At 39.5% G+C, this 13,376-nt stretch overlaps 1 protein-coding gene and 1 pseudogene across 4 annotated transcripts in view; one reads left to right on the forward strand and one right to left on the reverse strand.

Moving 5' to 3' along the window:
* The window catches only part of HEATR5B (HEAT repeat containing 5B), a 106,019-nt gene extending 103,657 nt beyond the window's left edge, over window positions 1–2,362 (forward strand). For all 4 annotated transcript variants that reach the window (XM_047745127.1, XM_047745128.1, XM_047745126.1 and 1 more), the window contains exon 36: window positions 1,463–2,362. In XM_047745127.1, coding sequence (XP_047601083.1) covers window positions 1,463–1,767 — 305 coding nt within the window. In that variant the 3' untranslated portion in view covers window positions 1,768–2,362. The remainder of the gene's footprint in view (window positions 1–1,462) is intronic.
* Window positions 2,363–5,003: 2,641 nt separating this feature from the next.
* Window positions 5,004–5,948, reverse strand: LOC125109782 (derlin-1-like; annotated as a pseudogene).
* Between the last annotated feature and the right edge of the window lie 7,428 nt (window positions 5,949–13,376).

The raw sequence follows: 13,376 nt of genomic DNA on the forward strand, positions 1-13,376 counted from the left end.
TTTCAAGGCAAAGGATGTTTTTGTTTGTTCATTCATTCAACAAGTAGTTATTGAGTGCCTGCTGCAAACCGGGTATGTTCTAGTCATGAAATAACTACACAAAGATCCCTGCCCTCATGGAGCTTATATCGTAGTGCAAAAACAGAGACAGTGAACATCCCCCCACCTTGGGTATATCTGTATGTATTTTATATATAAACTTAAAATTTTGTATAGTTAATATCTATATATCTATATACATAATTTTATATAGAAGTGAAAGTGGATATAACTATATTAATTTTAGATATAGATATAATAGATGCTGAATTAAGAAGATGCTATGTAGAAAAAAATACAGCAGGGAAAGAAGATGTACAGGGACAGAATGGGATTAGGGTTCTGGAAAGGTCTCATGATTGTTATCATTGTATTTCTTGACGTCAGTGAATGTTGTATTCCACATTCTGTATCAGATGTTTCCTGCTCCCCTGCAACCTTGGCTACTGTCATTCTACAAAAGTTAACAAAAGTGGAAAAAATTATTATTCTCAGTGTTGATTATCAGATACATATGTATACATGATCACGTTTTTTAAAGAAAAATACCAGCTTTAATGAAATTTATATTCCAGGATGGAATTGTTAATATGGGAAGACAAAGAGGCTAGTAAATGGGATGGGATTAAAATTCCAAATAAATCTTTAAGGGCTTAGAATATATGTCAACGAGACACAGGTTCTTGGGTTTTTTTAATCCTAAATTCTACATATTTGCTTCTTTTTGAGATATTTTTCCTTCACTTATTGTGGAGTTTACTGTTGGGGGGGAATGATAAAATGGGAAATAGTTGTATTTCTATTTTTAAAAGAAGGAGATACCTAGTTTTAGTTAAATAATAGTAAATTGATGCTGTTCAGTTTCTCTTTCCTACTCTATCCTCCCAATTCTGAAATACCCTGAAAAATGTCATCATCTTACTCTCAGAATACATTCCACCAGATGGTAGTTGTAAAGTACTTACTCCTTTTTACCCTTTTAGCCAGTATTTTTTCACCTTTTTTTTTTTTTTAAATAAGTAGGCGTCTCACCCAGCATGGAGCCCAATGGGGTCTTAAACTCATGACCCTGAGATCAAGACCCAAGCTGGGAAAGAGTTGGACACTTAACTGACTGAGCCACCCAGGTGTCCCTAGCCAGTATTTTTTTTTTTTTTTTAACAAAACAATATCAACTAAAATATGCAGTCTTAACAAATTTGGTCTCCAAGCCAAATATAGCCTGGCATTAAGTAAATAGTCAATATTAATTAACATTAATTAATATTGACTATTTAATATTAATTGTTGTTGAAGTCTAAGACAGATTCTATTTGATTATGTTTTATTGTGACCGAGACTACTGTGGTAATCACCTATCTTAAAGTTTATTGTAATTGACAGATTTGTGATGATCTTCAGACCTTATCATTGTTCCTTGCAGGAGTCCAGTTACTTGCCCTTTTAGTTCCCACTTTGATCTCTTACCTGCTGGATGAAAATTCTTTTGCCTCAGCAAGCACAGTTTCCAAAGATCTTCATGAGTTTGCACTCCAGAATTTAATGCATATTGGACCTCTGTACCCACATGCTTTCAAGACAGTAATGGGAGCGGCTCCTGAGTTGAAAGTACGTTTGGAAACTGCTGTTCGAGCAAGCCAAGCCAGCAAAGCTAAAGCAGCCACCAGGCTGCCGACCCCTGCTGTACATTCTGCACCGACGATTAAGCTAAAAACCAGCTTTTTTTAACTTGATATTCCATTCATTTTTATTTACATTGTCAACTGGCAACTAATTAGTGATCGCCACTGTACCCTTCTGGGCTATAGGTTCTACTTCATTTGTATATGGGTATTGTATGCCACTAAGTAGGTTAAGTAAAATAATGCTCATGCCATTTTCTGATTTGAAAGGGGTGATTGTTTTTATCATGGGGTAGATGTGCTCTCCCTTTTTTTCCTGTAATGCTTCTTTTTTATTAATTTATTTTTTAAATACTGAGCCATAGTCTCTTAAACTTAAGTGCTAAAAACAATTGTATCATGTTGGGCAGCCTATTGGTATTGTCAGGAAAAAAAATAGGTCAATATTCAACATCTGTCATGAAAAAATTTAATTGAGAAACAAGCAGAATTTAGATTTTGAAGTAACTCAAATAATGGAAAATGTTTCATGGTGTATATAATATGAATAAAGTCACACTTTCTTAGCATTTCTCAGAATGTCCTTACCTTTCTGATAGATCTTTTTACTTCCATATTAGATAACTAAATTATGCCTGTATTTTAGTTGTTAGATGAATTAAAGCTTTCATTGAAAGATCCATTAAAATGTTTCAAATGTGGAATAATGTTCTGCTTTTTTTTTTTCATGGCTAAAATTTGGCCTTGGTTATGTTTTATAATTATAGAACAGAGCATTGAGTTCTGACTGTGATGGTTAGTTTCATTCATCAAATATTTATTGAGCGCCTACTGTGTATGAAGCATCAAGCTAAGTCCTGCAGGGCATACAAAAATGAATTTGTCATAATTATGATAAGGTCAGTCTTTTGTGAATCGGAATTTTACCCCATCCAATAGATAATTGATGAGATGAGTATTTGCCACAGTGTTGAGCAACTTTTATACACCAGGTTTTACCAGTATACCTAGACTGTAGTATCAACAGCAAGTCACCTTTCTGAATATTCCAGATACATACCTGTTTGTCATCTGCTGCCACCGACTCACTCTCATGCCCTCACCAGCTGGCAGCTCCTATCCCCTTGCTCCTTTTCCCAACCAAACATTTGCAGCTGGAGGAGGTTGCCCATAAAATGGTTCTGCCTTTGACAAGCTCTCTTATTTATTGTCTTTGGCAAGGCCCGGGTGCAAAGAACTTGTCCACCCCTTCCCCTTTAGGTGGCAGAAGTGTAATAGGGGGAAGACTGGACCAGGGGATTGTCAGTCTTTAAAACTCGGAGAGGTGCTTTCACCTGTTGTCTCACTTTCCTTTGTATCTACAGGGTTGTTGTTTCATTTCTGAGTTGCTTTGCTGAAGTTACTCTCCTTATTTCAGGGGTGCTTTTTGGGTCACAGTTGTATTGAGATGTAATTCAGACATATATATCACCCATTTAAAATGTACCATTCAGTGGTGTTCAGTTTATTCACAGGGTAGGGCAACCATCACTACAATCAATTACGAACATTTCCATTACTCCCGAAAGAAACCTCATGGGGTGCTCAGTCAGTTGAGCATCCAAGTCTTGGTTTCAGCTCAGGTCATGATCTCAGCGTCGTGAGATTGAGCCACGAGTTGGGAATCCACACTCAGTGGGGAGTTTGCTTGAGATTCTTTCCTTCTCCCTCTTTCTCTGCCCTTCTGCCAGCTTGCGCACACACTCTCTCTTTCTAAAATAAATAAATCTAAAAATAAATAAACCTTAAAAAAGAAAGAAAGAAACCTCACACCCTTTAGCAATCACCCCACAATCTTTCCAATGCTCCCAAGCCTTAAACTACCATGGATCTACTTTCTGTTTCCATCAATTCTTCTGTTACAACCATCTCATATAAATGAAATCAGAGAATTAGTCTTTTGTAACTGGCTTCTTGACTTACTGTTTTTTTTTTTAATCTGTTTTTCTTTTTTAAATTTGTTTGGGGTTTTCTTAGCCTTCAAAAACCTTTATGGGGGGATAAACCTAGTTCTAATGGAAAAAGCCCACCTCTGAAAAAGGAGTTGTGGGTATGTAAGCTTGTCTGATGGACATTCATGACTTGTACATTCATGGCTCAAAATAAAGACCCTCAAACACAAATGAGTCTAAAGCCGTTACAACCCAAAATTGTGTGATTTGTTTACATGTGCTTATCTTAGCTCTTAAAATATGATCTGTGTAAGAGGAGCTGTACCTTCCTCATGATTCACAGAAGTACATGGCCATTAAAAGGGCGGGGGTGGCCCCCAAAAATGACAATTTAGAGTATAAAGTTCTCCTCTCCACACTATTCAGTCCACATATATCCAGGAGGAGAATGAAATACAATCAATGCCCAGGTGCCTCTCAAAGAGGCAAATGTGATTTGGAAATTTTTAGCACAATACATCTCAACTACTCTGGCTGCACATGAAGCCAGGACTCCCTACATGAGATGCAAAGGGATTGTGCCCACCACAGTTTGCCTCTAGCTCCTGTGCAAGATGCAGCTCCACTGTAGTCTGCATCATGTCACTTAGGGAAACGAGTGCCTCGTAGCAACCCTCATGCCTCATTAATACCAGTCTGTGGCCCTCACTGACTCTGGTGGGGTTTTTTTGTTTTGTTTTTTGTTTGTTTTACTAAAAACATCTGAAGAGGGGCAAATGGTTGCAACTGCCATCAGGTCACAGCAATTTCAAAAGCTGAAAAGGCTCTCCATCCCCTGGTCCAGTCTCCCCCCCCCCCACCCCATTATACTTCTGCCACCAAAAGGGGAAAGGGTGGACAAGTTCTTTGCACCCGGGCCTTGCCAAAGACAATAAATAAGAGAGCTTGTCAAAGGCAGAACCATTTTATGGGCAACCTCCTCCAGCTGCAAATGTTTGGTTGGGAAAAGGAGCAACGCATGTGTACAAGACAGAAGGAGGAGGCCCTTTGTCAAGGGTTTGATGACCCAACCCCAGATGCCCAGCTTGGTGCCAGCAGACCAGGACCTACCAAAACCCACTATTCAGACAGAAAAGGAAGTGAAGACACCAAAAAATTAAAGTCGGTTCTGAAATCTGCATAGTTGACATTTGTTCTTTGTAGCAGTAAGGCCTTGAATGAGAATCATGGAACTTGAGGAACACATTCCTTTCTTCAGGATTTAAAAAATTTTATCATGTACCGGAAGACTACATTCAGTGTGGATTAAGTCTAACAGCGTTTGCTAGAACTCGGTTGTTAGGCACACCTAGCACTGGGAGGAAACTTCGTCTAAGCAGAGTGGCTGGTGGGCAGGCCAGAGGCCTCTCCTTCATTGGTCCCCAAGCTGAAAGTCCTGTCCCCAGTTGTGTCTTCCACCTCTACCATTCAGATCAGGAGCTCACCTCATGCTAGCAGGGGGCACACTGAATCCTGACATCCTTCTCTCCTGCTGGACAGCCAGCAGTACAAAAACAGGTGTGGATAGAAAATGTCTTCGTCCTAAGTCATTGGGTATCTGAACATGAGGAGGAATTAAAGATGTCCAACAAGATTTCCAATGAGCTCATTCATTACCGAGCCTCCCATGATATAGTTGAGTCCAAGGATAACCATGATAAATAACAGGCCTTAGCTTGTGTTTCAAACCAAAATGATACAATCATGTCTCTGTTCAGCTGGGCCCAGACATAAAGTACTGACACGATCAGAGGAATCATCAGCAACTGCATGTTCATTGCTAAACTGGTCATCACGATGCAAATCCAGTTAAAGAGGAGCATGAGTAAATTGGCGGGTGACCTATCAAAAGCTCCTGTTTCAAGTCCTGTAAAATACTGATACAAGAAAGAGGGCACCTCGGTGGCTCAGTTGGTTAAGCAACTGCCTTTGGCTCAGGTCATGATCCTGGAGTCCCAGCATCGAGTCCTGTGTCTGGCTCCCTGCTTGGCAGTAAGTCTGCTTCTCCCTCTGACCTTCTCCACTCTCATGCTTTCTCTCTCTCTCTCTCAAATAAATAAATAAAATCTTTAAAAGAGAGAGAGAGAGAAACTGACCAAATAAAGAAATCTTAATTCCTGGACAAACAGGGAAATACAAGGTGGCAGTGATTGCCCTTCAAATCTGAAAGTGATAGAGGAAGGCTTCTTCAGGCCAGAGGAAGAAGGAAGCGGGCTGATGAGACAAGGTTTGCCAACAAGGGCACCGCGACAGTGGTGACCAACCAACAGGGCACGATGGCCAGGATGCTCCTGAAGCAGTCCCTTATGTGGCACATCTTCACTTTTTAGGTGGCTGGGATGTGCACAGCCGCCCAACTCCCCCTCCCTGGCCTCTCACCACACGGTCCCCTCTGTGAGTGAAAGGTGTGGAGGAGGAGGCTGCCCAAGCTCGGGAGAAGAAGGCGGAGATCCCGGATGTGCGCCACCCTGGACTTAAAATGTTTTTAAGCTTCATCCATGTGGTAGCATACATCAGTACTTCCTCCCTTTCTGTGGCTGGATACTACTCCACTGTATGTGTACTGCATTTTGTTTATCCATTCTCCAGGGGATGGACACTTGGGTTGTTTCCCCCTTTTGCCTATTAGGAATAATCCTGCTGTGAACACCTGTGTGCAGGTTTTGGGCGGACATGTGTTTTCATTTCTCTAGGGTATCACCGAGGAATGGAATTGCTCCCTCAATGATAATGAACTCTTCAGCTTTCTAAGGAACTGCCAGACTGTTCTTCAATTGCTTGTTTCTTGTTTTTTTTGCACACTAAACCCCTTTTCACTCCCCTATTTATGAAGTATAAAGTTGGTTTCTGCCTGGCTATTTCCTGCCATCCCAGACTTCTCCCATCTTTTCCCACCTTAAGATAGACTGCATCACGCATTAGCAATGATTCTCTTTTTTTTTCTCCCTCTCTCCCTCAGTACCTACCCCCTCCCTTCTTCCTTCCTCCCTTCTTCCTTCCTTCCTTCCTTCCTCCTTCCCTCCCTTCATCCCTCTCCCCAGAACTACTCTGTACTTTCTCTAAACTCTTCTGAGCCACTGACAACGCAACTTCTAGTTTTCTATGATAATATTTATAAAAGAAGCTCTGTTTGAAGAATTAGATTTATGAATTTGGTTCACTGCCCGATCCTTGAGATTCTTCTCAACCCAAATAATCATACGTAATTGGTTCTAAATATCCAGTACCAGGAAACTAAAAGAAATAGCATCAGGACAGCTAATGGATTCTTTCTGAAGCTTAATCTGAGCAGTTTTAACATTAAATAAAGTATTTTCTATTTAATTTCCAGGTTCTTGTTAATACTGTCCATTTGAATTCTGAATTCAATTGGAGAAAACTTAATGGAAGTCAGGTTTCTCTTTTCCAAATAGGTTCTCCTATCAACTAGGGATAGAACTTCAGAAAACCTAACCTTTTGGGGGCTTCAGTTCCCTCATCTATAAATTAGAGGAAAACTTACTAGGTATTCTGTGATCTTCTGCAAATCTAAAAAGTACATGACTGTGGAATTGTCCTGCTTATTTTTACCAAGAGAGTGAGTCTTTGGCCATTCCTTTAGTATTAACATATCATATTATTTAGTCTAATTAACAGTTTCTACATGTGTATAAAATAGTTATCCTAGTAGGACAGCATAAAATACACTAAATCCAGAGAGCAGTTAAAATACAGCAGATTATCATGGTCAAAAGAGCTGCCCTTTCTGCTGTGCACCAGGCACTGTGCTAGACACTTTATATCCATCCCTACTTTTCATTCAAACAATGCTGACTGAGGTCTGCAATTAGCCCAATTTTCGAAACACATTTAATTATGAATCACTATGCCTCACATTTTCTTCATTCTTAATTGGAATTTTTAGGTTGTTGCCAGAAATGGCTAGAGTACACCTATAAATAAAATTCTTGCCTTAATGTTTTCCATCACATGGATTATTTTAAAAACCTAAATTCATCATTACAAACTACTTCTAAATTTATAATAATAATTATGAAATATAATTAAATAATTATGAAATTATTCTTTATGGGCTTCACAAAATTTTACTTAAAAACTTCAAGTCTTAATCATAATTTCTTAATCATAAGAAAAATTATCCTGAGCTAGGTTTTTGGCACTGTTGCTAAACAAATACATGAGAACCATGCATGCATAAATGACCAGTTTAACTCTTTTTTTCTTTTCTTCCAGGAAAATTTTTCACAGTCTTCATCCCCTATCCACAATTCTCAATCTCTTTTTGCCATTGGAGTGCATGGGTTTCCATTTCAGACATTGTGTCCCTCAAACACATATACCCAGTTTGCTCTTTCCCCCTTGACTTTCAATGTAAGTCAAAAGAATCCATGAAAATTTAAGTAAATTTATTTGGCTTTTCCAGCTTGTACCTTTGATTGTTCATTCTTTCTTTAAATCTCTTCCTTCAGGGGCGCCTGGGTGGCTCAGTGGGTTAAGCCGCTGCCTTCGGCTCAGGTCATGATCCCAGGTCCTGGGTTCGAGCCCCGCGTCGGGCTTTCTGCTCAGCAGGGAGCCTGCTTCCTCCTCTCTCTCTGCCTGCCTCTCTGCTTACTTGTGATTTCTCTCTGTCAAATAAATAAATTAAAAATCTTTAAAAAAAAAAATCTCTTCCTTCATTCCAACTTATTTCCATTTGTATAGGAAAATACCTCTCTTATTTGAGAAACAACAAAAACAAAACAAAAAGGCATAACTTTAATCTTATCCAATGAACATAAATGTAGAGTTAGAGGAGGAAGGAAAATCATTTCATATATTATTATAAATCATTTTAATTATAAAATTTGCATTCATTAAATTTTTGGGAAAATTATCACAATTCACTACACAGACCAAATTACTGTTGATATTTTATTCTAGTTCCTTCCACATTTGCAATCATCCTGAGGTAGAATGTTGTATCTGCTTCTGCCCACTTATTTTATAAGCATTTTCCCATAGAATTGCTCTAATAATACTATGGGATAGATTTAATAACCATCATTTTTTATCACTACTTAATGTGGATGTACCACTATTGACTTAGCCATTACCCTTTGCAGGGGGTACTTGGTTTCTAGTGCTTACATTTTCGTAAATAATGCTGCATTGACTTTTAAAAAATGCAACTTTGTAGATTATTTCCTTGGGATAGATTTCTTTTCAAAGGGGTTATAAAAATACGACAGATTTTAAATTTTAAGACACATGGCCGAATTTTAGAAAGTGATGCTTTTTGAACTGACAGATGTGAAAATGAAACTGGGTCATTGTTTTCCAAATTCCAAGAAAATACCTGAGAATGTCATTAAATCACAAATATTTGGGTATACCTAAGCATTTTTTATAAACATCATTCTAGCTGACTGTACATCATTATGAAGCTAGCTTAAATCATCATGAGGCTTAATGGAATTTGGCTGCTTTTAGTAAAAATACACTAGTTGGGGGAGGAGTCAAGATGGCGGAGAAGTAGAAGGCTGAGACTACTTCAGGTAGCAGGAGATCAGCTAGATAGCTTATCTAAAGATTGCAAACACCTACAAATCCAATGGGAGATCGAAGAGAAGAAGAACAGCAATTCTAGAAACAGAAAATCAACAACTTTCTGAAAGGTAGGACTGGCGGAGAAGTGAATCCAAAGCGATGGGAAGATAGACCGCGGGGGGAGGGGCCGGCTCCCGGCAAGCGGTGGAGCAACGGAACACAAAATCGGGACTTTTAAAAGTCTGTTCCGCTGAGGGACATCGCTCCAGAGGCTTAACTGGGGTGAAACCCACGTGGGGTCAGCGTGGCCTCAGGTCCCGCAGGGTCACAGAAGGATCGGGGGTGTCTGAGTGTCGCAGAGCTTACAGGTATTAGAACAGAGAAGCCGGCTACAGAGACAGAGCCGAGGAGTGATTCTCAGCTTGGGGTTACCTTGAACCGGTCGCAGGCTCGGTCAGCTCGGAGCGCGGCCGGAGGCCAGGGTGACGGGAATCATTGGGCGCTGTTCTCTGAGGCGCACTGAGGAGTGGGGCCCCGGTCTTTCGGCTCCTCCGGGCCGGAGACCGGGAGGCCGCCATCTTCATTCCCGTCCTCCGGAACTCTACGGAAAGCGCTCAGGGAACAAAAGCTCCCGAAAGCAAATGAAAGCAAACCCGAGCGGATTACTCAGCCCGGCCCCGGGTAAGGGCGGTGCAACTCCGCCTGGGGCAAAGACACTTGAGAATCATTACAACAGGCCCCTCCCCCAGAAGATCAACAAGAAACCCAGCCAGGACCAAGTTCACCTACGAAGGAGTGCAGGTTCAATACCAAGGAGAGCGGTGGAATTCCAGAGGAGGAGAAAGCAAAGCACGGAACACGGAACTCATGGCTTTATCCCCATAATTCTTTAGCCTTGCAGTTTATTTAATCTTTTTTTATTTTTCAATTTTTTTTCTCTTCTTCTGCTAATTTTTTTAAACTTTTACCCCTTTCTTTTTTAACGTTTTTAACTAGTTTATCTAATATATATATATTATTTTTTTCCTTTTTATATTTTTTCTTTATTGGTTTTCTTTTTTTAATTGTTTCTCTCTCTCTCTTTTTTTTTTTTCTTTCTGAACCTCTTTTTATCTCCTTTCTCCCCCCTCACGATTTGGGATCTCTTCTGATTTGGCTAAAGCATATTTTCCTGGGGTTGTTGCCACCCTTTTAGTATTTTACTTGCTCCTTCATATACTCTTATCTGGACAAAATGACAAGGCGGAAAAATTCACCACAAAAAAAAGAACAAGAGGCAGTACCAAAGGCTAGGGACCTAATCAATACAGACATTGGTAATATGTCAGATCTAGAGTTCAGAATGAGGATTCTCAAGGTTCTAGCCGGGCTCGAAAAAGGCATGGAAGATATTAGAGAAGCCCTCTCGGGAGATATAAAAGCCCTTTCTGGAGAAATAAAAGAACTAAAATCGAACCAAGTTGAAATCAAAAAAGCTATTAATGAGGTGCAAACAAAAATGGAGGCTCTGACTGCTAGGATAAATGAGGCAGAAGAAAGAATTAGCGATATAGAAGACCAAATGACAGAGAATAAAGAAGCTGAGCAAAAGAGGGACAAACAGCTACTGGACCACGAGGGGAGAATTCGAGAGATAAGTGACACCATAAGAAGAAACAACATTAGAATAATTGGGATTCCAGAAGAAGAGGAAACAGAGAGGGGAGCAGAAGATTTATTGGAGAGAATTTCCCCAATATGGCAAAGGGAACAAGCATCAAAATCCAGGAGGTTCAGAGAACCCCCCTCAAAATCAATAAGAATAGGTCCACACCCCGTCACCTAATAGTAAAATTTACAAGTCTTAGTGACAAAGAGAAGATCCTGAAAGCAGCCCGGGAAAAGAAGTCTGTAACATACAATGGTAAAAATATTAGATTGGCAGAAGACTTATCCACAGAGACCTGGCAGTCCAGAAAGAGCTGGCATGAGATATTCAGAGCACTAAACGAGAAAAACATGCAGCCAAGAATACTATATCCAGCTAGGCTATCATTGAAAATAGATGGAGAGATTAAAAGCTTCCAAAACAAACAAAAACTGAAAGAATTTGCAAACACCAAACCAGCTCTACAGGAAATATTGAAAGGGGTCCTCTAAGCAAAGAGAGACCCTAAAAGTAGTAGATCAGAAAGGAGCAGAAACAATATACAATAACAGTCACCTTACAGGCAATACAATGGCACTAAATTCATATCTCTCAGTAGTTACCCTGAATGTTAATGGGCTAAATGCCCCAATCAAAAGACACAGGGTATCAGAATGGATAAAAAAACAAAACCCATCTATATGTTGCCTACAAGAAAATCATCTTAAACCCGAAGACACCTCCAGATTTAAAGTGAGGGGGTGGAAAAGAATTTACCATGCTAATGGACATCAGAAGAAGCAGGAGTGGCAATCCTTATATCAGATCAATTAGATTTTAAGCCAAAGACTATAATAAGAGATGAGGAAGGACACTATATAATACTCAAAGGATCTGTCCAACAAGAAGATCTAACAATTTTAAATATCTATGCCCCTAACGTGGGAACAGCCAACTATATAAACCAATTAATAACAAAATCAAAGAAACACATCAACAATAATACAATAATAGTAGGGGACTTTAACACCCCCCTCACTGAAATGGACAGATCATCCAAGCAAAAGATCAACAAGGAAATAAAGGCCTTAAATGACACACTGGACCAGATGGACATCACAGATGTATTCAGAACATTTCATCCCAAAGCAACAGAATACACATTCTTCTCTAGTGCACATGGAACATTCTCCAGAATAGATCACATCCTCTGTCCTAAATCAGGTCTCAACCAGTATCAAAAGATTGGGATCATTTCCTGCATATTTTCAGACCACAATGCTCTGAAGCTAGAACTCAATCACAAGAGGAAATTTGGAAAGAACCCAAATACATGGAGACTAAACAGCATCCTTCTAAAGAATGAATGGGTCAACCAGGAAATTAAAGAAGAATTGAAAAAATTCATGGAAACAAATGATAATGAAAACACAACGGTTCAAAATCTGTGGGACACAACAAAGGCAGTCCTGAGAGGAAAATATATAGCGGTACAAGCCTTTCTCAAGAAACAAGAAAGGTCTCAGGTACACAACCTAACCCTACACCTAAAGGAGCTGGAGAAAGAACAAGAAAGAAACCCTAAACCCAGCAGGAGAAGAGACCATAAAGATCAGAGCAGAAATCAATGAAATAGAAACCAAAAAAAAACAATAGAACAAATCAACGAAACTAGGAGCTGGTTCTTTGAAAGAATTAATAAGATTGATAAACCCCTGGCCAGACTTATCAAAAAGAAGAGAGGACCCAAATAAATAAAATCATGAATGAAAGAGGAGAGATCACAACGAACACCAAAGAAATACAGACAATTATAAGAACATACTATGAGTAACTCTACGCCAACAAATTTGACAATCTGGAAGAAATGGATGCATTCCTAGAGACATATAAACTACCACAACTGAACCAGGAAGAAATGGAAAGCCTGAACAGACCCATAACCAGTAAGGAGATTGAAACAGTCATCAAAAATCTCCAAACAAACAAAAGCCCAGGGCCAGATGGCTTCCCGGGGGAATTCTACCAAACATTGAAAGAAGAACTAATTCCTATTCTCCTGAAACTGTTCCAAAAAATAGAAATGGAAGGAAAACTTCCAAACTCATTTTATGAGGCCAGCATCACCTTGATCCCAAAACCAGACAAGGATCCCATCAAAAAAGAGAACTACAGACCAATATCCTTGATGAACACAGATGCAAAAATTCTCGCCAAAATACTAGCCAATCGGATTCAACAGTACATTAAAAGGATTATTCTCCACGACCAAGTGGGATTTATTCCAGGGCTGCAAGGTTGGTTCAACATCCGCAAATCAATCAATGTGATACAACACATTAATAAAAGAAAGAACAAGAACCATAGGATACTCTCCATAGATGCTGAAAAAGCATTTGACAAAGTACAGCATCCCTTCCTGATCAAAACTCTTCAAAGTGTAGGGATAGAGGGCACATACCTCAATATTATCAAAGCCATCTATGAAAAAACCCACGGCAAATATCATTATCAATGGAGAAAAACTGAAAGCTTTACCGCTAAGGTCAGGAACACGGCAGAGATGTCCATTATCACCACTGATATTCAACA

The sequence above is a fragment of the Lutra lutra genome, chromosome 9 (assembly GCF_902655055.1).
Source record: "Lutra lutra chromosome 9, mLutLut1.2, whole genome shotgun sequence".
Taxonomy (NCBI): domain Eukaryota; kingdom Metazoa; phylum Chordata; class Mammalia; order Carnivora; family Mustelidae; genus Lutra; species Lutra lutra.